Consider the following 22131-nt stretch of genomic DNA (forward strand, 5'->3'; position numbering starts at 1 on the left):
TTATGGAATTAAAAGATAATGAGATTTTTCCATGAACTTTTTGAACCCCCTTGTATATGTATATATATATATACTCATACATATGCTTTATATGCTTTTTTTTTTTTTTTTTTACCCCTGGCCGAGGAATTGGCTTTTGTGGTTTCTTGGACCCCAGCTTTTTCATTGCATTATAATATTTCTTCTGTTCTTCTGTCATAAAGATGTCTTGACCTCCAAGGTAAAGGGGAAAAAAAACAAAACACAAAACTATTTAAAATCAGAATCATTGTCTAGGTATTTCTTCAGAAGATTAAGCCATGTTAAAAGATGTATTAATACAGAAATGAAATGTATTTCATTGTGGAGAAAGTTGCTTTAAATTATATATATCTTAAAGGATTACCTACATATAGGCACATGACCCTCCATCTATAAATACATGTGCTGTATATAACATATATAATAATTGGTTCAATATCTTGCATTAACTTTTATTACTTTTAATGCTATGCTGTTTTTTGTTTTTGTTTGCTTTTCAGTTAGTTGTCTTATCAAGCATTTTGTCTTGTCACCAAATATTTTAATGTTAAATAACAAATACATTGGAAAAGTTATAAGAAATCTGAGCAAGTAGTGAATATCTTCTCTCATAATTAATTTATTAATGTAGGATCCTGGTAGAGGAAGATCCTCAAGCAGTAGCTAAAACAGTTTTTATGTTTGTTTGCATTAATTTTAATAAACTATCTTTCCTTTAATATAGAGAAAGATACAATAAATATGTTACACATATTTCTTGTTGTTGTTAGGTGCCATTGAGTTGGTACGGACTCATAGTGACCTTATGGGCAGCAGAACAAAACACTGCCTGATCCTGGGCCAACCTCACTATTTTTGCCACGCTTGAGTCCATTGATGCTGCCACTTGGCCAATCCATCTCGCCGGGGGACTTCCTCTTTTTCTCTGACCCTCCACCTTACCAAACATGAGATCCTTCTCCAGTGACTGTTCCCTTCTGACAATATGTCTGAAGTATGAGAGATGAAGTTTGGCCATCTGGGCCTCCAAGGAGCCCTCTGGCTACACTTCTTCCAACACAGATCCGTTGGTTTTATGGGCAGCCCACGGCACTTTCAATACTCTCTTCTAAAACCATAACTCAAAAGCATCAATTCTTCTACGGTCTTCCTTATTTACTGTCCAGCTTTCGCATGCATATGAAGTTATTGAAAATACCATGGCTTGTGTCAGGCACACCTTAGTCCTCAAGCTGACATCTTTGCTTTTCAACTTTTAAAAGTTCTTGTGCAACAGATTTACCTAATGTAATAATAGCGTAGTGGTTACGAATTGGGCTGCGAATCTCAGGGACAGCAGTTCGAAACTACCAGCTGTTCCGTGGGAGTAAAATGAGGCTTTCTGCTCCCATAAAGATTTACAGCCTCAGAAATCCTGTACAGGTTTGCTATGAGTCGGAACCGACTACACGGCACATAACAACAACAACAATATGTCATTTGATTTCTTGACTGCTGCTTCCACAAGTGTTGATAGTTGATCCAAGAAGAATGAAGTCCTTGACAACTTTGATCTTTTCTCCACTGATAGGAATGTTGTTTACTGGTCCAGTGGTGAGGATTTTTGTTTTCTTTACATTGAGATGCAATCCATTCCGAAGGCTATGATCTTTGATCTTCATCAGTAAGTATTTTAACTCCTCTTCACTTTCAGCAAGCAAGGTTTTATCAACTGCATATCACAGGTTGTTAATGAGTCTTCCTCTAATCCTGATGCCATGTTTTTCTTCATAGAACCCAGCTTCTCGGATTATTTGCTCAGCATACAGGTTGAATAAGTATGGTGAAAGAATACAATCCACACATAGACATATATACATATATTTTTTGAAATATATATATTTATAAATATATTTCAAAAATTCTTTGGCTCCTTCTTCAGCTCTAATAAGGGAATTTTAACACAAACACTTCATTGGGTGTTAAAGTGATGCATGATAGAATTAAAGTACTGAAGAAATTATCAGTAATTCAGAGTCTCTGATTTGCAAAGTTTTCCAATTATATAAAAATACACAACCTTTAAGGAGCACCAATTAAAAGCCAGTATCTAATTAAAACAAAACAAAACCTTTTCTTATTTTATTAAGCACTGGAAAAATCTTTAAAAACATGGAGCTTGAAAAATTTGATTGTTGCTGTGTAATCCTGGTGTGGTGCTGGAGGATAAGTACTGGACTGCTAATAGCAAGGTCAGTGGCTCAAACCCACCAGCTGTTCCTCAGAAACCCTATATATGGTTGCTATGAGTTGGAACTGACTCGACAGCATTTAACAACAAATCTTTATGTAATTTTGGTGTTTACCTGACGTAGTGATGGGAGAAAAGGCCCCTGGACACATAGTAATTAAACATTCAGTTGCTAACTAAAGGTTGATGGTTTGAACCACCAGTCACTCTTGGGAAGAAAGACATGGTCGATTGATTTCGTAAATATTGTTGTGGTGGTAATTAAGTGCTGTAGAGTAGCAACTCTGTAGAGGGTTGCTGAGGAACAACAGGTGGGTTTGAAATGCCCACATTTCAGTTAGCAGCCCAGTGCTTATCCTACACCAGGACTCGGTTACAGTCTTAGAAATCCTATGGGCAGTTCCTGTCCAATACGGTTGCTGAGTCAAAATCAAATCCATGTCAATGGATAACTGATGGGAGACAGCCTTCATACCAATGTCAAGAGAAGACCAAGTTTCTTATTGCTCATTGGTGGAGGCTGAATTTCATTACACGTCAAGAATTTCCCGTTCTCAGAAGAAACTAGGAAAACACAGATGAGAGAACGATGAAATCAGAGGTGAGAAATCAAAGTTCTGTTTTCCCCTTGTCGACATTTGGTTGTCAAGCTGACGAAGGATGGAATGAAACTCAGAGAAGGTTAAAAAGTACTTCAACAGAGAAACTTTTGTCTTTTGTTTTCTTGCAAGATCTTATTAAAGGACCTGTCCTAAATGCACTCTTTAAAACTCGGAGAAATTCTGGAAGTCAGGCTGTTTTGTTTTTTCCTATGTCACAGTTATTATTATATTGTGGTTACAAGTTCAGTTGTAATGTTCAAGTCCTACTTCTGTTGCCTCTTATCAAGCTACTTTAAGTAAGCTGTTGTTGGGTTCCATTGGGATAAGGCATATGATCATTTACTATAATACCTTGTTGTTGTTGTTGTTAAGTGCCATCCAGTTTGTTTCAACTCTTAGTGACTCTTTATAGGGTTTTCTAGGAGCAAGGTCAATGGTTCAAACCCATTAAGCACTTCTAGAAAACCCTATAAAGGTCATTGTAATTTGTAAGCTGTATCTCAACTTATTTCTCTGCACACAGATATAATTACTACTGTAAAGATTAAGTGAATTATACTGACAGGCCACCACTTGTCTGTCAGTTTGTCATACTGTTGTGGCTCATTTGTTATTCTGATGATGGAAGTTATGTTACCAACATTACAGTCCACTGCTTATCCTACAGTGTCCCATCAGGACTCCAGTATAATACCTATTGCTGCTGCTGCTGAGTGCTGTTGAATCCGTTTTGACTCATAGGGGCCCTGCATAATTTTCTAAGGTGGGTTTGAATAGCCAAGCTTGTGGTTAACAGTCCAGTGTTTATCCTACAATGTTACAGCATTATAACACCTGTTGTTGTTGTTGTTGTTGTTAAGTGCTATCAAGTCAGTTCTGACTTATAGCAACCCTATGTAGGGTTTCCGAGGAGCGGCTGGTGAGCTTGAACTGCCAACCTTGTGGTTTAAACTGACTTTGCAGTCCAGTGCATTAACCCATAGTGCCACACCATGACTCCATTATAACACCTAGTGCATAGCAAATCCTCATTAAATGTTAGCTCCTGTTCTTTTATTGTTATTATAGTTATTATTATTCTAATAGGCTCCGTGGGAGAAAGATGAGGCTTTCTACTCCCGTAAAGATTTACACCCTCGGAAACCCTGTATAGGGTCACTATGGGTCGGAACCGACTCGATGGCACTTAACAACAACAACAACAATAGGGTTCTGAAGATCTTTACCTCAGTGCAAATAAAGCAAAAATTCTCAAAACTGTACCAATAAGTTGTTGTTAAGTACTGCCTAGTCAGTTCTGACTCATAGCGGCCCTGTAAAGGGTTTCTGAGGAGCGTTGGGTGGGTTTGAACTGCTGACATTGTGGTTCACAGTCCAGTGTTAATCCTACAGTGTCATACCTGGAGTCCGGACCAATAAATAACATCATGATTAATGGAGAAAAGACTGACGTTTTCAAAGACTACAATTTGCTTGAATCAATGCTGAAATTGTGCATTAGGAATATCTACTGCAAAACACCCTTTAAAATTGTAAAAGAGCAAAGATGTCAGTTTGAGGACTATGGTGACCTTGATCCAAACCATAGTATTTTCAATTGCTTTATATGCATGTGAAAGTTGGACAATGAATAAATAAAAGGCCTATGTTTTATGATGTTTTCAAAATTTCAAGTGTCACATAAATTTGTTAAAAGGTGAAAAATCATAAAAGGTAATGGATATTTTGAAAAAATCAATAAACTATTAGAATAGTCTGTTGGTAGTCGATAGAGGCATATGATGAGATCAAAGTGTTGAAATTAAAAAGTATAAGAGGTAATTGCATTATGGAAAAAAATATGAAGTTAAACAGACCTCTAAATCTTGGCTGTGCTAGTGACCCGTTACTTGATTTTAAACAAGTTACTTTTCTTTTATAGGTTCACATTATACACTTGAATACATTTAGCACTTTCTTGAGTTCATTTTATGGATTGATGAATTTATATATACAAAACATGTAGCAGAATGTGTTCGATGTCAAAGGTGCTAATTAGCTGTTGTATTTTCTGTCCTCTTTCTTTCTCTTAGTGGTGGTGGTGGTGGTGGTGGTGGTAGTGGTTGTGTGCTACTGAGTCTGTTCTACCTCATAGCGACCCTGTATAGCATTTCTAAGGATGTAAGTCTTTTCAGCAACAGACAGGCTCTTCCTTTTCTCTTGGAGCACTTGGTAGATTCGAATTGACTTTGCTCAACTTGTAACCCACTGAGCTACCAGGGCTCCTTTCTTCCTCTTGTTGTTGTACATAAGTGCCATCGAGTCAGTTCTGACTCATAATGACCCTGTATAGGGTTTCCGAAGAGCAGCTGGTGAGCTTGAACCACCAACCTTGTGGTTCAAACCGACCTTGCAGTTCAGTGTATTAACCTACAGTGCCACACAAGGACTCCAACATTAATGGGGGCAAACTAATTACAACAGGCTATTTTGTTTATTGTCATATTGTTTTTTCTAGACACATATTGAAGTGCAATTACACAGGAAATGCTCAGGGATTGTAAGTGTTGGCTTACATATTATGTGCACATACTCTTGTATAACGAATAAAGTTTTTAAAAGTAATGAAGTTGAAAATTAGGGTAACAACAATATTATTTTCAAGATTAATTGTTCAAGGTCCTCTCTCAAAATAAATGAGTACATGAGGATGTTAGCCAAGTTTGATATAAAATGTAAGAATAGGGAATTTAATGGAATGTTGAAAAAGTAAAAATTTATATTTGGAAACATATGTAACATTTTAATATTGGTTAAATTCTCCACTGACTGTGAATCATCAATCAGGCACAATGAAATTTCAGCATAAAGGTATTCTCTAAAATACTAAGTAATTTTATACCTCATCCTGTAATGAGATCTCTTTTCCTATGGGTGGCACCACAACCCCAGTAAGTCACTCAGTTGACAAGAAACCTGAGATGCTCTTACTTCTTTATATGTCCGTGAATCACAGAGGAGATTATAACATCTGCGCCAGTGGAAGCCCTTAGTTGAACGAATCTCTTATTTTCCATTGCTACAAAAGAGCAACTTGAAAACTAACTGTGAATTAGGTGGCAGGTCTAATCGAATTTGAACTAGTCTTTGGTCTCCCCTCTTCTAATTATTCTAGGCTAGATAATTATATGAAGAAAAATGTGGCATCAGGATTGGAGGAAGACTCATTAACAACCTGCGATATGCAGATGATACAACCTTGCTTGCTGAAAGTGAAGAGGACGTACAATATTTACTGATGAAGATCAAAGAGCACAGCCTTCGGAATGGATTGCACCTCAGTGTAAAGAAAACAAAAATCCTCACCACTGGACCAATAAACAACATTCTTATCAACGGAGAAAAGATTGAAGTTTGTCAAGGACTTCATTCTTCTTGGATCAACTATCAACACTAATGGAAGCAGCAGTCAAGAAATGAGATGACATATTGCATTAGGCAAATCTGCTGCACAAAACCTTTTCAAAGTGTTGAAAAGCAAAGATGTCAGCTTGAGGACTAAGGTGTGCCTGACCCAAGCCATGGCATTTTCAATTACCTCATATGCATGTGAAAGTTGGATAGTAAATAAGGAAGACCGTAGAAGAATTGATGTTTTTGAGTTATGCTGTTGGAGGAGAATATTGAAAGTGCCGTGGGCTGCCCATAGAACCAGCAAATCTGTGTTGGAAGAAGTGCAGCCAGAGTGCTCCTTGGAGGCACAGATGACCAAACTTCGTCTCTCTCACTTTGGACATATTGTCAGGAGGGAACAATCACTGGAGAAAGATCTCATGTTTGGTAAGGTGGAGGGTGAGAGAAAAAGAGGAAGACCCCCAGCGAGATGGATTGGCCAAGTGGCAGCATCAATGGGCTCAAGCATGGCAACACTAGTGAGGTTGGCCCAGGGTCAGGCAGTGTTTCGTTCTGCTGTGCATAAGGTCGTTATGAGTCGGCAGTGACTCGATGGCACCTAACAACAAGATTAAATTTTTACTGCGGTGTGGTGCTGTCAGATAAATGCTGGATTGTGAACCTAAAGGTTGGTGGTTCGGCGGTTCAAACACACCAGCTGTTCCTCAGGAACCCTAAATAGGGTCACTGTCAGTCGTAACGGCGACACTTAACAAGAACATACAAAAAAAGCTTTGTTTTATTTTCTTTGGAAAAAGGTACTTGAGTTAGATATATGACGAAGCTTCTTTCTAAGAGCCAGAGTACTTGCCCTGTTGTTGTTGTTGTTGTTAAAGGTTGGCATGTCGGTTCTGACTCATAGCTACCCTGTATAGGGTTTCTGAGGAGCAGCTGGAGGGTTTGAACTGCTGACCTTGTGGTTTACAGTCCAGTGCCACACCAGAACACGTCACATCTGCTCATTAACAAATCAGGACCTCATCTACTATTTCTCATCTCAAATCTTAAATTCCATCTAATCTGGATTTCTATTCCTTAACCATTTGTTTTTAAAAAAAATTACTTATTTATCAGTGCTATACATTTTTTCACACATTTTTGTTCCTTTGCATGTGGCTTTATTGAACCTTTTCCTTCCCATTGGCAACATGTCACCCTCTCTTCTTCCAGTGCCTGCTTCATTTTACATACTTCATAAAGCTTTCCAGTGTCCTCAACTGGATCAATTTTTCCTCTAATGGCGGATATTCATTTTTTGTTATTTTTGTTCATCTTTCTTATTGCTCTTATCAATATTATGTTGTTGTTGTTAAGTACTGTGGAGTTGGTTCCGACTCATAGTGACCCTGCAAATCTTTATAGGAGCAGAAAGCCTCATCTGTCTCCCGCAGAACAGCTGGTAGTGCTGACCTTGAGGCTAGCAGCCCGATTCGTAACCACTACGCTACCAGTATAGCCCAGTATTTGAGGATACAGCAATTGTTGTAAAGTGTCATCAAGTAGGTTCCGACTCATAGTGACCCTGTATTGGGTTCTTGAGGAGTGGTTGATGGTTTTGAACTGCCAACCTTGGGTTAGAAATCCAGTGCTTAACCTACAGTGCCACATCAGGACCACATACAGCATAATGGTTGTGATAGTGGTTGTGTGCCTTTGAATTGGTTCCAACTCATAGCGATCCTGTATAGGACTTCCTAGGAATGGCCGGTGGGTTTGAACTTCCACCCTTGCTGTTGGTAGTTCAGTGCTTATCCTACAGCACCACACCAACATAATGTTGTTGTTGTTAGGTGCCATCAAATTGATTCCAACCCATAGCAACCCTGTATAGGATTTCCAAGGAGCACCTGGTGAGCTTGAACCACCAACCTTGCAGTTCAAATGACTTTGCAGTCTGATGCATTATCCCACAGCGCCACACTGACACCAGCATAAGAGAGGACCTAAAATAAAAGACTACAGATACAAGATGGATAAGATCAACTACTGACTCCATCACTTACTAGATGCATAATGTTGGGTAAATTGCTTAATTGCTGTCTCTTTTTCCTCATCTGTAAGATAGAGTCTATAGTAATAATACCTCTCATGGTTGAAACCAAGGTTAATGAAAGGAAGATCTCAATAGAGTGCCTAAATTGCAGCAAAACCCATTGACGAAACCCACTGACATGGAGTTGATTCTGACTCATAGCTACCCTACAGGACACAGTTGTTGTTGTTGTTAAGTTAGTTCAGACTCAAGAGCGACCCTATGTAGGGCTTTGTAAGTGCAGCTGGTGGGTTTGAACCACCAACCTTTCAGTTAGCAGTCCAATTCTTATCCTACAGTGCCACATCAGGACTGCTCTTTTCGGTTTCCAAGACTAACTCTTCACGGGAGCACACAGCCTCAGCTTTCTCCTGGAGAACAGCTGATGGCTTTGATCTTAACTAAGTGTACCACCAGGACTTACAGCAAGTATTCACCACATCTTAGTTTTCATTGCATGCCAGTTTTATTCTGCTATAATACAAATTCCTTGAGCTCAGGAACCCTATCTTATGCACTGCTCCTATCCCAACATATACCACACAATGCTGGGGCTCAGAATCTAATCAAGTAAATACTTATAAAATCTGCTTCGAATAAAATACTTAGTGCATTGATTTTTCACAATTACATAAGCCACTATAGGGAATATTGTAGAAAAGCTAAGTGCTTGATACATTGCTTAAAAATAATCATAAATTTGGAAATATTTCTTTTCTGAGTAAGGAGTAATATATTTAAGCACATCTGTAGTGGTATAAGCACCAACTATCTGAAGAAGAAATAAAAATAATGAAACCAGTTGCTAATGCTCTCAAATTAAATTCTAGGTTGTTGTTGTTATGTGCAGTGGAGTCGGTTCCGACTCATAGCGACCCTGCACAGGGTTTCCGAGGCTGTAAATCTTTACGGGAGCAGAAAGCTTCATCTTTCTCTCATGGAAAAGCTGGCAGTTTCAAACTGCTGGACTTGAGGTTTGCAGCCCGATTCGTAACCACTATGCAGTTAGGTTTTTAGAAAACAGAATTATTCATTTCTTTGTAGCACAATGAAGGAAGTCTTGGAATACTTATCTTCTTTTTCTGTTGGTTGAAATTATCTATGATGACACCAATGAAGAGGTTCAAAGTGAAGAATGATCCAAAGATGATAAAGACGACAAAATAAATATACATGTAGAGGCTGTATTCATACCGGGGTTGTTCGTCTACCTATAAAGTTAGCGACAGTTAGCAGTATGCCGACATAGCATTCATCATTTTCTATCACATGGTTTGATAAAGTGCTCCAAACAATGCTATCCTCAGTAAATTTTGGTAGTACAAAAATTATCTGGGATGACCCAATGAATAGGTTCAAAGTGAAGAATGATCCATAAATAATAAAGATGACAAGGTAAATATACAAGTTGTTGCTGTTAAGTGCTGTCGAGTCAATGCTGACCCATAGCGACCCTGTATAGGCTTCCAAGGAGCAGCTGGTGAGCTTGAACCACCAACCTTCCAGTTCTGATGCATTAGTGCACAGCGCCATACCAGGACTCCAAATATACAAGTTGTTGTTGTTGTGTGCCGTGGAGTCGGTTCCGACTCATAGCGACTCTGTACAGGGTTTCTGAGGCTGTAAATCTTTACGGGAGCAAAAAGCCTCATCTTTCTTCCGCGGAACAGCTGGTAGTTTCGAACTGCTGACCTTGCGGCTTGCAGCCCGATTCGAAACCACTACGCTACCAGTAGAGGCTGTTTATTTTTAAATCTACATAATCACTCTTTAAAATCTATGAAACATTCAGCAAGTATTTATTCTATGATTACTATGCACTTTACATAGTACTTGGACCTAACTATACATATTTGCTTTCTAATTTGTTGGATAATTTAGTAACTAAATTATATATATAATTTATTTATTTATTTTTTTCAAATTTTCAGAAGTAGTTGTATAAGAGATGATGTATTTGTATAAATTTGCTGATGTTTTTTCATTTAACTGTAGAAATCTCTTCACTGGATTTTTGTGACTAGCCTATAGTCTTTAAACTTTTTTAGCAAGAAATATGTCTTACACAGACATTTATAAGGAAGTTAAAATATAAAAATGATTTTAAAAAAACAAATAAAAACTCATGTTTCTTTTGGCAAACTAGTATTTATTGTGCATTTATTAATATGCTCTACTTTCATTTTCTTGTTGGATTTTAACAACAGCCTTATAAGGCAGGCATTAAATAATTTTCTTTTTACTGATGAATAAATTAAGACTAATAGAGATAAAGGAACTTGTTCATAGTCAGTTATAGAGTGGAAGTCGAGCCAAAGCTTACAAATGCTGCACTCTTAGCCACTAAGCTACCATCCAGTGGAAGTTTAGTTTTTATTGTTAGTATACACACACACACCACACCTTCTAAGGAGCCACAGTGTGAAAACCACAGAGCTAAACTGAAGAGGTTTTAAATTGTAGGTTTTAGTATTATACCAATTAAAACTTACATTAGTGGAATCAACAGCTGCATACATGATATCCATCCATCCCTTAAATGTTGCCTGTAAATGTAATATTTATAAAATATGAGCTCACACTGTAAGTAGCCATAAATACAGTCTATAGTTTGTTACAACATTTGTTAAGCAATATTAATTTAGCAAGCTTTGTTGTAGTCCAAAAATACCAGTTTACTATAAAGACAGTATATGTTAAAAATAGGACACATTCTCAAGTCATATGCTAATGATTAGTACTAGTTATTTTCAGACTGTTGTAGTTGCTTCTTAATTTTGCACATGAATGATTTCTTTCAGAGGCAGAGGGGAATTAAATGAATAAGGCAGGATTTCTGTGCCTTTTCGTAATTTCTGTGCTAGTGGGAAGTCCCTTCCATTCCCATGTAGTATAAAACTGGCAACATCAAAAAAAAAAAAAAAAAAAAAAATACTCATTATTGGAGCTATATTCAGAGGGTGGTGGTCCAAATAAGACTAAAAAACCAGCTATGGATGAATAACTACCAGATGCAACAGAATCTGTTCTGCTTAATCTGTTATTATAGACATTTGTTCTAAGAAAGACCAGTTCTGTTTTTAAAACCTTGACGTACTTTAATTCCTTGTAAATAGATTATTTAAAGAGTGACATAGTCTTCATTCAGTGTCAGTTAAATTACCAAGCATTTATCAAAGGGACCACTTACAACTTGAAGCAGAGACAGGTAACCAAGTCCGACATTATCAAAGTTCACTTTCAGGTTTTTCCATCGCACATTTTGACTAACATTCATAAGGGCAAAACAGTCAGAACGATTCTGAACTGTATTGAAATGAAACCGTGATCCATCTGTGGTATTAACACACTCATAGAACTTTCCAGCAAACAGATTGACTCCCATGATGCTAAATATTAGCCAGAATATAAGGCACACAAGGAGCACATTCATGATGGATGGTATTGCTCCTATGAGAGCATTCACAACCACCTAGTATCAGAGGAAATCAAAGAAGGACTAGAATTAGTAAAAATGTTCAATAGCAAACATAAATGAAACACAACACAGTATTAAATTAATTGGAATAGTCACCCTTACGTGGTGGCTTACATATTTCAGACATTAAATAAACCAGTCAACATGCATTTATTTATTCAATGCCTACTGTATCCTCTAGGAGTCCTGGTGTGCCGCGGTGGGTTAACACATTGGACTGCAAAGTTGATTTGAGCTGCAAGGTAGGCAGTTCAAGCTCACTAGTCTCTCCTTGGAAACCCTATACAGGATCACTACAGGTTGGCACCAACTTGACAGCACTTAACAACAACAGCTACAACTGTATCGTCTGCAGTGTGCCACGCCAGACAAAATGAAACATGAGCCGTACCATCGATGAGTTTATAATCATTGAGAAGGCACGATTAACATACAGTAAAAGGATTACTTAAAATACAAGATAGTGCTGAACAAAATAGCTAAGAAGATATGATGGATTAAATAAATGGGGAGGGGGGGAGACAAAACCTGATACTGGTAAGATGAGTTTAGAAAGGAAACAAATGTATAAGTACAAATGATGATAAACAAAATGTGCATGCTGGAGATTCATGATCTTAGAATTACCAGCACTAAAGATTCTCCCATATACAGTAACTACTGTTGTGGTTGGTAAGTGCTGTCGAGTCAGGTTCAACTCATAGCAACCCTGTAGAGGGTTTCCAAGGGACCGCTGGTGAGTTTGAAGGGCCCATCTTGTAGTTCAAACTGACCTTGCGGTCCAGTGCTTTGTCCCATATCGCCACACCAGGACTCCAGAATAACTACTAGTGCATATTGACTGGAGTTAAGACTGGGAATCATTTAGTGGGATGATCCTCTTAGATTTAGCTGGTTCAGCCAGTTGTACGATATGTGAATTCAGATAGATCAATGGCAGCCTTTTCTTTTTCACTTATTTTTCTAACTCTAAATGTACTTTATGTAAGTCTTTAATTAAATGCAGTTGGTGTGGGCCTCAGATAAAAAGAAAAAGAGCCATATTTTATGTTTAATACTTAATTTATGCTTGCTAATTTCACTGCTATTAGTCAGTAGTGCCTTTTGTTAGTCCCATTTTCCTCCATGGCAACTATGGTGGCATTTCTCATTCTCTAGATTTTCTTAACTAACACATCTTACTTGTCTTCCAATACATCAGCTCCAGTACATACTTGAGTGCAAAACAATGAATTTCTGATGTAAGTAGCATTTTGTTTCCTCGTTTTTGCAATATAGCAAGCAAGTTTTTAAGACACTTCCAAATGGTGAAATACTCATATTAAGGCATCTCTGACTCACTATCAGATTATCTTAAATATTTTTAGGCCTTGTGGGCCATCTCTATAACAACTATCAATTCTGCCACTGTAGGCAAAGATCATACACGAACAAACAGATAATGTTATGTTCCAATGAAACTTAACAACAAACAACAACATGAAAAAACTGGTAACTTGTCCAGTTTGTTTATCCCTGGCCTAAAGCAAAGGTTAGTACTTCGGCCATCCATGGACCCCAAAAGGTACTACAAAAGCATGAAGTTTATAAAAAAAAACAAAACAAAAAAAAACATTATGGTGGTCTTCTTTCAAGAGCTATAATTCATATTTTCATCAGAGAATTAAAGTGTATATGAACCAATACAAAGTTAGGGAAAGCAAGAGTTCAGAATGAAGTTCAACGTGGCCTGATCTAAAAGGCTCTTGCTCTGGCATACCTTATCATCCTTAGTTCCTGCAACTCTCTCCACTGTGCTAATTTTCTAGGCACACGGATCCTTCTCACCACTGCCCACTTGCCTCTCTGCCTTGCAGCATGTCTGCCTGTGACTTAGAGCACATTCATTCTGTCCTGGTTTCAATGTCACTTCTTTGTAAAGCCTTTCACATTTCCTCAGGTGGTCACTCCCTCCTAAATAGCTATTTGTAGCACTGCGAGTTTATATCAAGCATCACAGAAAAACTACTGCTCACTTGACTGCCTCCTCTGCTGTCCTTTTGGTTACCAGCTCTGTGCTAACTTCTCTGTACTAACTGGTTCCTTTCCACTGTCTACTTTCTTCAAATGAGGCTCTTAATTACATAACTTAAGTTTTGAGGGGATAGGATTTACTTGTAGTTCCGCTTTCTAAATTCTTCTCTTGTTTTCAAAGTAGTTTTAGAAAATTCTTCTGTTAATTTTTAAATTTCCCAGTCATCTTTCTGGACCTCTCTAATCCATGGCTCTATTCAACACTTCATCAAACTTTTCACTGACTTCCCTTTTTCTGTAGTTTCTTGGTTCTCTGTGTACCTCTCTCACTACTCCTACTCTGTCTCCTTTTCCTTCAAGGATCCCTCTCCTTTTTCCTTTCCAATGTGTGTAGGCAAATGTTTAACAACTGGCTCTCCAACCAAAAGAAAGTATGCAAATGTATATCACTTCACTATAAATTTTGCTGACAGAAATCATGACAATATATACAACACTGCTCTCGAATCACAAGGTCGGTGGTTCAAGCTCATCAGTTGCTCCTTGGAAACTCTATACAGGGTTGCTATGGGTCAGAATGGACTCGATGGCACTTAACAACAACAACATTCTCAGTTCCATAAAGCTGACTGATTCTCTCAGAATGCTCCTTTGCTCTTCCTCTTATTTAAGATCCACCTTGTGTATCTTAAAAAAGATCCATCTCTTACATCCTGCATTCAATCACTGACCAATTTTTACTGATTTTATTTACCAAATATATCTTGAACCTACTATTGCTCTAGTTCCTTGGCAGAGTTACCATAACATAACACTGCGTCTTTCTCTTGGCAGAGATACTTAACAAAGCCCTAAATGACTTTCTGTCTCTGCATCTTTCCTCAATTCATCTCTTCATCCAATGTGTCTTTCACAACATTGTTGGAGACATTTATTTAAATTATCATCTGCCTAAGTCATTTCCCAGTTTATACAACTTTGCTAGTTGTTGTTGATAAGTGTGGTCAAGTCAGTTCTCACTCAGAGTGACCTTGTATAGGGTTTCTGAGGCTGTAAATATTTGGAGAAGCCTCAAGCCTTAAGCCTCATCTCTCTCTCTCTCTCTCTCTCTCTCTCTCTCTCTCAAAGAGTGGTTGCTGTACTCTAACCTCTGTCCTTGTTGTTAAAATTCCAGTGCTTATCCTCTGTAGGACAAACACTAAACAATTAAGAATATAGACTAAACTCCTTAAGGAGTTTGTTCATGAAAATTAAGTATACCATATACAAGAATCTAGGGGTGTGTAAACATTAATGTTGTATATGTTTAGTATCCTACTAATACTCAAAAGTAAAGTTAATGTTAATGAATTCCAACTCCATTTTTCAGAATGAAATGAAATTGGTTATTTCACTATTCATATGATTCTTATTTCTCATATAAAGTACTTGAATATTATTTGTCAGGAAATTCTTTCTATGTCATAATGGCACAATTATACACTGGATAGATTAAGTTGTAGAGTTTATATTCATAGGCAGATTAGCAGAGATAACAAAGATCTACTAACCTGAACAATTTCAAATTTTCACATTGAATGTTGGGTTGCTCAAATGGTGATGTACTTGGTTACTAACTGGACAGTTGGTGGTTCAAATCTACCCAGAGGTACCTCAGAAGAATGACATGGTGATCTGCTTCTGAAAGCTTCTGACAGCCATTGAAAGCCTACCGTGCACAGTTCTACTGCGACATGTAGGGCTGCCATGAGCCAGAATCCACTGGATGGAGACTAGTGTGTCTGTATCACTTTGAGAACTTGTTAATTGCTGACTGGCATTCCAGACTTTTTGATTCAGTAAGACTGGGAGTGGGCTTGAGAATTTATTTGCATTTACTATTTCTAGATGCTACTGAGGCTTCCAGAGTCCTGGTGTGGCACTCTAGGATAAGCACTTGACTGCTAACCACAAGATGAGCAGTTCAAACCCACCAGTCACTCCTTAGAAATCCTATACTGGGCCACTATGAGTCAGAACTGAAACTAAACACTAAATAACATCATCAACTGAGGCTTCCGACCAGTAGAACACACATTTGAGAATCAGTGAGCTAGACTAATCTACATGTTAAATTGCTCAGAGATTATGGATGGAGAGGTAGTCAGGTAAACATATACATCACAAACAATTTGATAGAGGACGGATGCCCAAACATGGCTGGTGGTAGATGGAAGGCAATTTTAAAATTGAGCCTTAAAGGATGGGTCGGAGTTTACTAGATTATAAAACTATAAACTGAAGCAGTTATAACATAAGGGTTAATTTCACACCGAGAAACCAACAGAGACACGAGAGAGCAGATACCACTTTGGAGAACAGGAAACGTGAGAAGACAGCCTACTTGTATTGTATGAAGGAGTTGTTGGTTTAATACAGTCCTTACTGCTATGCTGCTAGTGGTCTTTGCTTGTCCCACCTTGTTTATTTCTGTGAAATTAATCTCTTTCTCAAACACTAGATAGTCTAGTGCAAGTGAGTACACTCTTGGCATTTATTTTTCTCAACTATAATTTGGGAATAATTTTGCAGACTTTTGGACATAATCTTAAGGATGAAATTAAAGGTGATGGCTGATGCTACTTCACTTCTTTGTCTTTTCGTATGCTCTCCATCCAGGCCTTTAACACATATGAGTATGATCTTAGCACCTGACACAGGAAGTGGTCCTGGATGGCTTGTATTTTGAGGAATGCTGTCAGTACTAACAATGTCCATTCCACCTGAACTTCCTAGTGTGTGTGTGTGTGGGGGGATTTCCATTTCCATTTAAAAGTGTGTGTGTTATGGGATGGTGGATTCACTTATTTGAACCTTTCTATTTGGACTGCAAAGTCAGCTTGAACTGCAAGGTTGGTGGTTCAAGCTCACCAGTTGCTCCTCAGAAATCCTATACAGGGTTGCTATGGGTCAGAACCAACTCGAAGGCACTTAACAACAACATTGCTTAACTAACAATGCTAGATAAAGACAGCATTATTGTATTTGATTGATTCATTTGAGAATCACTATGCACTGAAATAAAGTGTATGAGTGGCTTCACAAGTTGTAGGTACTTATATACACAGTTGACACTTACACACATATGTACGTGTGGCAGCTGTGTGCAGTGGAGTCAGTGCCAACCCACAATGACCCTGAAGAAGTCTCATTTTTCTCCCACAGAGAAGCTGGTAGATTTGAACTGCTGACCTTGTGATTAGCAGTCCAACTCATAACCCACTATGCTACCAAAGATTCTTATATGTATGTATGTTGTTGTTGTCAAGTGCCATCAAGTTGGTTCTGACTCATAATGACCCTGTATAGGGTTTCCAAGGCTTTAAATCTTGGGAGCAGAAAGCCTCATCTTTTTCCTGTGGTGCAGCTGGCGGGCTCCAACTATGGACATTGTGGTTCTGAGTCCGTGTTTATTGTATGGAACCAGCACACTCCCATATGTGTGTACGTATGTATGCTGTTAAGTGTTGTAGAGTTAGTTCCGACTCATCACCACTTTGTATAGGGTTTCTGAAGAGCAGCTGGTGGATTTGAACTGCTGACCATGTGGTTAGCAATCCAGTGCTGATCCTACAGTGCCACACTAGTAGCCCTTATGGATACATATGTATGTGTAATAACAAACAGACCATAGTTTCAATATACTCATTATTTCATATTTTATACCCCATTTCAAAATAAGCTTTAAGAAGTTTAGTTTTTTCTTACCCTCATTCCTTCAAATCTGGATAAGGCTCTTAAAGGTCTTAAGGCTCTGAGTGTCCGGAGGGATTTAATGGGGCCAAGATCTGAATAACCAAGAGTGTTTGCTACTAAAGTAATCAAAGAAACCTACAAAGAATAAAATTTCCATTAATTGTTTTAGTGAGATGATACAGTACAAAGAGGAAAAGCACTTTTAAAATTCACTAGCAGCAGATCAACAAAAACAATATAAGTTTGTGTATTAGATTATCTCATCATTGCTTTAAAAATGGATAAGACAGATTTTTTTTAAAATATAGTAGATTTAAAGGAAGGTTAAGCAAAATACAAAGAAATAATATGCTAAATAACAGTAAGCTGTTCTTTTTTAAAAAAATCTTAATAGGAATCTCGAATCTACTTTTCATAGTTCTGTAATAAAAAGCAGAAATTCCTCTGGGCTGCATTGATACCATACTTGTCCTTCCTCCGACAGTTACTTAGCTCCTTCTATTTTTATGCTATCAAAAACCAGTATGCTAGCTCTTCAATCTATGTCTCTTTTTCTTTCTATTCTCACTCCCCTGTTTTTCATTTTGTTCTTATTCCTAATGTAAGTGATATTCAAATGGTGTACTGAAAAATCACATCTTCTCCCATTGCAGAAAACATATGCAAAAGTAAATTATAGCTGCTATAGTAAATAAATCCACCACTACCATAGTAAAAAAAATAAATAAAATATATATCTGTTGTAGGATTTCTTTAATACTCCTTAAAGAATATTTCCACTGTATAGACTGTTGTTTCTAAAATAATAAATTGTAGTTTGAAAATTTATAAAGCTAACCAAAATTGAAACACAATAAAGAATATCATGGGTTAAAGTTTTGCAGAACACTTCTTAGTAAGAATATACACTCTAAAACTTTACTCAAAAACACCTACATCAACAATTAAGAAATCCAGCCAACACCAGGCATTGGTGAAATATGTTTTGTAACCATATGCTATCCATTTTAGAAGCATTTCCAGAATGAAAATATAAGTAAATATCTTGTCAGCATAATCCAGAATAATCTTAATGGTTTTTCTCTTTTCAATATATATATCTTCAAAAGCCTGTGGAAATAACATTTAAATTTCAATTCAAGTATACCTTAGAAATAATGATATATAATAAAAGCGGAAACAAAAATCATTATCATAAGAACACTGAATTGCAATTTTCTATAAACCATATGACTTTCTTCTGGTTTATAGCTACAGGGTTGCCTTTAGTTGTACATTTTTCCAGTGCATGCTGTTGGTCCCCAGAAGAATAAGAGAAATAAACTACAAAAGAATGAAATTACTTGTAATCCTCTAAAATAACCATCATCTCTGACACCTTCATGCATCTCCAGTTTCATCTAATTCCCCTTTCTTCCCTGTTAGCTGATTCAGTACTAAGAATTCTTAAGAAACAATTCCAGTGTCAGTATCTCTTATAAACCTTTCCCACCTTGCTATCTCCCATGATTTAGGAGAGTCTTCTTAGCTCTTATATGTTTGTGTATCCTCAGTGACTAGCACTGTTTTATGATATTGCAGGAGGCCAGGATATGTTTGTTAAATAACAGATAGCAGCAGCTGTATAAGGCTGTAGAATAAAAGATGGTTCCTCCGTTTGAATTCTGCAATCATATTTTATCATTCATCAAAAGCTTCAGTTCTGCAAACCACTGCTACATTCTCTTCATTAATATGGAACCTGTTACACTCTTCAAGAAATGTTAATGAGTGACTAACAATAATACTGTGGCCTTAGCCACATGTCTCTTGGGGAATCATTTAAATGGATTTAAGGACTTGAGTCAGGAGCAAAAGGTTGGTGATTCAAACTAACTAGTTACTCCAGGAGAGAACGATGTGGCAGTTTGCGTCTGTATAGTTTACAACCTTGGGAACCCTATGGGCCAGTTCTACTGTCCTAGAGTCACTATGAGTTGGAATTCACTCACCAGCCATGGAAATGGCCTTTCTCCGAACCAACAAGTTATTCTATGAGAGAAAGATGTGGCAGTCTGCTTCCGTAAAGTTACTGCAGCCTTGGGAACCCTATGGGGCAGTTCGACACTGTCCTACTGTTACTATGTATTGGAATTAATCACAAGCAATGGGAATGGGCTTTTTCTTCTATTTTTCTAAAGGCTTAAGCTTATTGAGGAATCCTGGTGTGGCACTGTAGGATAAGCACTTGACTGCAATGTTGGTTTAAACAGAAAGTTTGCTGGTTCACATCTACCAATTGCTCCTTGGAAACCCTATACAGGGTTTTGAATTGAATCGACGACACTTACCAGTAATAAGTTTACTGAAGGCACTGAAAATGATTGCTGAGCTATACTTAAGTAAAATATTAGCATTTTCATGCTCATGTTTTCACCATTCACTTTGTTGAAGGAGTCCTTGGGTGGTACAAATAGTTAAGCACTTGACTACTGGAAGAAAATCTGGGATCTTCTACTAGCATCCATAGGCTCCTTGGGAAACAGACAAAGATCTGCTTCCAAGAGGTCACAACTTTGAAATTTTTGTAAAGCAGTTCTACTCTGTACATAGGTCAGCCTAAGTTCTTGAAGGAAAGGAATGTTACCTTCGTATGACCAACCCACAACCAAGAGGCCACTTAGAATGTTCTTGGGAATTCTGTTTTACCTATAGTGGGATTTCCAAGGTTATCGCTAGTGGGAACTGTGTTTCTAATGGCCCAGCTATCTCAGGCAGGGTCAAAGAAACGAAATAAATAAAATAAAAGGCTGAGGGAGCTCTCAGCTCTTCCAGATCTCTTTCTAACCTCAGGACTGTGTTTTGTATATACATGTTGTTGTTGTTGTTAAGTACTGTGGAGTCGATTCTGACTCATAGTGACCCTGCACAGGGTTTCCAAGGCTGTAAATCTTTATGGGAGCAGAACGCTTCATCTTACTCTCGCAGAACTGCTGGTAGTTTCGAACTGCCGACCTTGAGGTTAGCAGCCCGATTCGTAACCACTACGCTACCAGAACTCCTTGGAAATGAAAAATTTTTCTAAGGCTCATCTTAAAAACAGAGTCTATTTTCCTTATAATAACATGCAAGAAGCTTTGAAGCCAACAGTGATTCCCTGTTTTCCTGGAATCTTTTTGCCTTTAATTGGTATTATTTCCACAATACCTTCTATAATTCAGCAACTTGAAATTTCATCCTATTCCTCTAATCATTTGTTTATAGATCTGTCTTCCCCATTTCTCTCTGAACTCCCTCACAGTTGTTAAGTTGTTGTTAAGTGTCATCTACTGGGTCCTAACTCAAAGAAACCTTGTACAGGGTTTCCAAGGCTTTTTATCTTCTGGAGAGCAGAAAACCTCTTCTTTCTCCCACAGAGCAACAGGCAGTCTTGAACCATGGACTTTGTGATCCATAGTCCAGTGCTAATCATATGCAGACATCTTCAGAGTAGTGCCTGCATTTTATCCTTCTTTGCATTCAGGAATTATAGTATTGTTCAACAAATATTCACCAAGCTAAACTAAAGTTTTGTTCTTGCTGCTTGATTACTTAGGTAAAACAACCTACCACAGTGTTTTAATCTTCTAGCTCATTTTTGAAAAGTACTATCTTATACGAAATCAATGCATTTATTTAATAGCTCACTTACCAGAGCACCACTGCTGAGCAGGATCATGAGAACAATGAAGGTTTCAAACCAATTGTGTTCAACTATCTTATAGCAGGTTTTTCGTATATTCCACCAGATTTTTCCTTTTCCTGACTCTATGTTAACTTGGCAGCATGGGAACCTTCGTACACAACCTGGCAAGAAAGACATGGATTCAGAATAAAACACTTAAAATGCATTATTTCATGTAAAGCTTTCCCTAGGATACTCCCTCAACTAAATGGTGCTGAAGGATAAGCATTGGACCATAAGGTCAGTTTGAACGACAAGGTTGGTGGTTCAAACTCACCAGCTGCTTGTTGGAAATCATATATAGGGTCACTATGAGTTCAAACCGACTTGAGGGTACTTAGCAACAACAAAATACCTGAAATTTCAGATATATTTAGTCTATTGAAAACATACACACATATATGTGTATGTGTATGTGTATGTGTATATATATATATATATATATATATATATCAGAACAGATTATATGCAGAAAAACCCTATACGGTAGTTCTATTCCCAGTGGTCACTGAGTCAGAATTGAATGGTGACACCCAACAACACACACATACACACACACACCACACATACATGAGGAGGCTTCAAGAAGTTCATGAAAACATCCCCTTACCTTTTAACTATGTTTTTCATGAACTTTTGAAAGTCCCTGAGTGTTTAACAGTTGTCATATACACACTCAGGGGCTGTTACATACATATATATGTTATTGTTGTTGTCAGGTGCCATCAAGTGGGAACCGACTCATAGCGACCCCATGCACAGCAGAACAAAACAATATCTGATCCTGGGCCAACCTCACTACCGCTGCCACACTTGACACCATCAATGATGCCACCTGGATGATCCATCTCATTGGGGGTCTTCCTTTTTTTCTCTGACCCTCCA

At 37.7% G+C, this 22131-nt stretch overlaps 1 protein-coding gene across 1 annotated transcript in view; it reads right to left on the bottom strand.

The window, feature by feature from the left end:
* The window catches only part of SCN9A (sodium channel, voltage-gated, type IX, alpha subunit), a 118401-nt gene that overhangs the window by 11041 nt on the left and 85229 nt on the right, over positions 1 to 22131 (bottom strand). Inside the window, exons 18-24 of the mRNA XM_006867006.1 lie at positions 21214 to 21368; positions 18480 to 18653; positions 17556 to 17678; positions 11508 to 11789; positions 10810 to 10863; positions 9391 to 9528; positions 116 to 220 (exon numbers count right to left, since the gene is read on the bottom strand). Of these exons, the coding sequence (XP_006867068.1) occupies positions 116 to 220; positions 9391 to 9528; positions 10810 to 10863; positions 11508 to 11789; positions 17556 to 17678; positions 18480 to 18653; positions 21214 to 21368 (1031 nt within the window). The remainder of the gene's footprint in view (positions 1 to 115; positions 221 to 9390; positions 9529 to 10809; positions 10864 to 11507; positions 11790 to 17555; positions 17679 to 18479; positions 18654 to 21213; positions 21369 to 22131) is intronic.

Source organism: Chrysochloris asiatica, unplaced genomic scaffold (assembly GCF_000296735.1).
Source record: "Chrysochloris asiatica unplaced genomic scaffold, ChrAsi1.0 scaffold00099, whole genome shotgun sequence".
Classification (NCBI taxonomy): domain Eukaryota; kingdom Metazoa; phylum Chordata; class Mammalia; order Afrosoricida; family Chrysochloridae; genus Chrysochloris; species Chrysochloris asiatica.